The sequence below is a fragment of the Merops nubicus genome, unplaced genomic scaffold (genome assembly GCF_000691845.1).
Source record: "Merops nubicus isolate BGI_N331 unplaced genomic scaffold, ASM69184v1 scaffold37831, whole genome shotgun sequence".
Lineage (NCBI taxonomy): Eukaryota > Metazoa > Chordata > Aves > Coraciiformes > Meropidae > Merops > Merops nubicus.
Window position 1 is genome coordinate 8,266 of NW_008590932.1, and position 3,900 is coordinate 12,165.

The 3,900-nt window shown below is 50.0% G+C and overlaps 1 protein-coding gene across 1 annotated transcript in view; it reads left to right on the top strand.

Moving 5' to 3' along the window:
* LOC103782335 (ras-related protein Rab-11B-like) overlaps window positions 1-3,621 on the top strand; it is a gene marked incomplete at its 3' end in the record, with an annotated part of 9,542 nt that extends 5,921 nt beyond the window's left edge. Inside the window, 3 exon segments of the mRNA XM_008950103.1 lie at window positions 178-371; window positions 1,918-1,998; window positions 3,563-3,621. Of these exon segments, the coding sequence (XP_008948351.1) occupies window positions 178-371; window positions 1,918-1,998; window positions 3,563-3,621 (334 nt within the window).
* Between the last annotated feature and the right edge of the window lie 279 nt (window positions 3,622-3,900).

Here is a 3,900-nt window from a genome sequence, read left to right on the forward strand (position 1 = left end):
GAATTTCTCTCCTGGCAGAGTGGTGAGGGGTTGGCCCAGGCTGCCAGGGAGGAGGTGGTGCTCGAGAACTGTGTGGCTGTGGCACTTGGGGAGGTGGTTTGGTGCTGACGGTGGCGTTGGGTTGGTGGTTGGGCTGGATGACCCTCTCCAGCCTCGCTGACTCTGTGCTGGTTTCAGGTACTACCGCGGCGCCGTCGGGGCTCTGCTCGTCTACGACATTGCCAAGCACCTCACCTATGAGAACGTGGAGCGCTGGCTGAAGGAGCTGAGGGACCACGCAGACAACAACATCGTCATCATGCTGGTGGGCAACAAGAGCGACCTGCGCCACCTCAGAGCCGTGCCCACCGACGAGGCCCGGGCCTTCGCAGGTGCTGCTCCTGGGCTGCTGCTCCTGGGCTGCTGCTCAGCCCCTGGGGCGAGCTGGGGTCATGATGTTGTTGTCCAGGGCTGAACTTTCACCTCAGGGTTTGGTTTTTTTAGCCTAAAAAAAAAAAAGGGTGTTTAAGATGTCTTTTTTTTTTAAATGAAAATGCCTTGGCTTGTTAAGCAGCATGTGTGGATGGTTGGTGGTTGGGTTTTATGGTTTTTTTTTAAATCTAGTGGTAATACATGTTTTTGAGACACTGTCCTTGAGCTGCCTGATAGCTGAAGATTAAACACTTCCTCCAGGAAGGCTGGGAACAGAAGGGAAAATGCTACAATATCACTATAAAACATCACAACACAACATGTCTTTCCTTCCTTCCTAGAGGCCTGCTTCTGCTGAGTGCCTGTCGGAGGGGACAGCTGCAGATGAGCAGTGCAGCTTCTCTTAGTGCTGTAGTTTCTTCTCCAGAGCACTGATGTGTGTCGTAGTGTCACCTAGTTTCATTCAAATGCAGACACCATCAGACCTGGAGATTATCTGTAGTTGGGAGAAATCAAGTGGGTTATGAGAGCTGCTGCCACTGCGTTATTTCTCTCTCTCCCTTATCTTGGCAGAGCACTGGTCAGATATTCTTTTGGCCTTATAGGCTTGGGGATGTTCTGCTTACCTGTGTGTGGTTGTGAAGCTTGGAGGTGGAATTTAAATGTATAGACTTTAAAATCCTCCTAGAAATATTACTAGGGCTTCCTTAAACATGTTCTGATGTTTGCTAGTAAGCAAGTACCCTGTAGGTAGTAAAACCTCCATGAATTTTCACATGCATGAGAGGTGAAGTCTAAGAGAAGCAGAACAAGTTAGTTGGGCACCTTGGTGCATTATCACTTGGGTCACTTGTTTTCACATCTTATTTTTTTCCCCCCTGACGTCCTACTAAGGCCTGTTTTAAACAGCTAGTGATGGTCCAGGTGTTGCTGTTCAAGTTCTGTGATGGAAATTTGCCTATTTCTGGGCAGATGGCACAGCACTGTTCTAGGTGTGATGTTTGGGTGTTAATCACAATCTTGTTTTAAGTAAAAAAAATACATCTTTTGTGTTGTAAGAGGAAAGAAGGAAACAGACTGTGTTATGAGGGCTTTTATTGTAATTTGGAGGTGGGGTCTGATCAGGAAAGCAAAGGTCTGTTTATCTTTTGGGGGTTGCAGAGGAGAATTGTGACCCCTGTAGCAGGCAACAGGCTTCTGCCTGTGCTCTTGCTCAGCTCTAGCTGGGATCTGCAGTCCAAAATAGTATTGCATTGCTTGACTGAAAAAGGGCTGTAGTGAGGAAGATGTTCTCACACCATGGAGAGGCAGTGGTCAGAACTGACACTGCTGACACTGGCAGCCAAATAAATGATGCCCCAAGTTGTTCCAGGCATAACAGAGGGGGGGGAAAAAAATGCTGTGCCCTGGCTGATTTGGCCTAAAAATAAAAGGGAAAGCCTGAAAGTAAAGGCTAAATAAGATGCTACTAAAGTTTCTAACTGAACCAATTGTTGTTTATTTCAGAAAAAAATAACTTATCTTTTATTGAAACTTCTGCTCTGGATTCAACAAATGTAGAAGAAGCCTTCAAGAACATCCTTACAGGTATGGCTCGTTGTGGGTTCAGAGGGGCTTCTGGATCTCCTTCACAGGCACGTTTTGCAGTTCCTTGGAGTGTTTTGGGAATGGTGGTTAATCTGCAAGCCTTCTAATCTTACCTTTCTGTTCTGCCTCCCACCCTACACACATACCTTCCTGCCCAAGAATCTGGAGGTTTCTAGTCTCCTGATGTTGCCTAAATTCAAGCTCTTGCAGTAACACTGTTGTGGAGGCACTGATAGTCCTGTGCCTGCACAAAACCCAGGCACTGAAGCCACAGCCATGCTAGGAAATGAAATGTTCCAGTGTGTTCTCTAGCACCAAAGCAGACTGGTACGTAATATTTTTGTCCAGACTACCGAACTCTTGTAGGCTGATGGCAAGGCTTGTGGGTGCACCAGCAGCACATCTCCAGGCTGGCTGCCTCCTGGAGTGTCTCTGAGATGTCCCAGGAGTTGTCTAAGGACGTTTGATAGTGGTCACAGGCCAAAGTGAGGCCAGGGCTTATGATTTCCACTGAGAGTGTTCCTCAGCATGTGTAACTGCTGCAGATGTGGCTACTGAGTGCACAGTGAGCTGGAGCCTCAGGCTTGTGTGTGTGAGTGCTGTGTGGCTCATGGAGTAGTTCTGCTGCATGTAGTATCAGAGGTGCTGCAGGCAGTGCAGGCTGAGGGTGAGAATTTCCATTACTTCAGGTGGAGCTGTTGCCTGGGTGTATTTGCTTGTCCATGGAGCAGTAGGGTGCTGCCCATGAGGCCTAGTATTCACCAGGAAAGCTTCCTTACTGTAGGTACACCAGGGAGTCTCCTCCCTGTGCTAAGCAGTGGCCAGAGCACCTCTGTTGGTGGGCTGGGGGGGTTTCCAGCTGGTGTTCTGAGCTGAGCACTCATTTGGCCTCTCTGGAAGAGTGCAGCACGTGGGGGAACTTGCTGATTGCCTTCAAAGTGAGGCTGGCCAAGAAGAGTGAGTTGTGTGGTCATGAGGTAGGAGGAGGAGGAGGAAGGACAGGGCTGAAGTGCTGAGGATATGTGCTGGGGGATATGTAGCCTGCAGGCAGCAGATGTGGAAAGCACCCAGAGCAAGAGAGATGCTTCCAATAATCTCTGCTTATCTCTGTGTGGTTACTTCAGGTGGGGTGGGTAACTTTTCCCACAGTTGGGGTTTGTTCTGACCTCCCTCTAATGTCAGGCAGACTGTAGTTTGTGTGTCAGTGCTGTATGCTCCAGCACTTTGTGTCCAGGGGGTGTGTTATGGCACCAGCCTGAGGTGACTCTGCTTTCTGGGCAGCTCTGTGCCTGAGCTGACCCTTGGAAGCAGAGTCCTGGGATGGGTGGTGCTGTCACACCCAAGGGTGTCTGAAGGAAACAGCAGGGGCCTGCAGGGCACCTGAACTGGAGCTCACAAAGCCTGAAAAACTTGGGACATCTTTGTTTTCAGAGACTCTGCCTTCCACTCAGGAGTGTGGCCAGCAGGTCAAGGGAGGTGATTCTCCCCCTTTGCTCTGCTCTTGTGAGACCCCACCTCAAATACTGTGTCCAGTTCTGGTGTCCCCACCATAAAAGGGACTTAGACCTGTTGGAATGAGTCCAGAGGAGGCCAGAAAGGTGATCCAGGAGCTGGAGCATCTCTGCTCTGAGGACAGGCTGAGGGCACTGGGGTTGATCAGCCTGGAGGGGAGAAGATTCTGGGGGAACCTTTGAACTGCCTCAAATACCTGAAGGGAACCTCCAGGAAGGCTGGAGAGGGACTTGTCACAAGAGTGTCCAGTGACAGGACAAGGGGAGATGGTTTAACCTGCAGGAGAGCAGGTTGTGACTGGATCTTGGGGAGTTCTTCATTACCAGGGTGGTGAGACTCTGGAGATTGCCCAGAGAGGCTGTGGATGGCCCCTCCCGGGGGGGGTTAAGG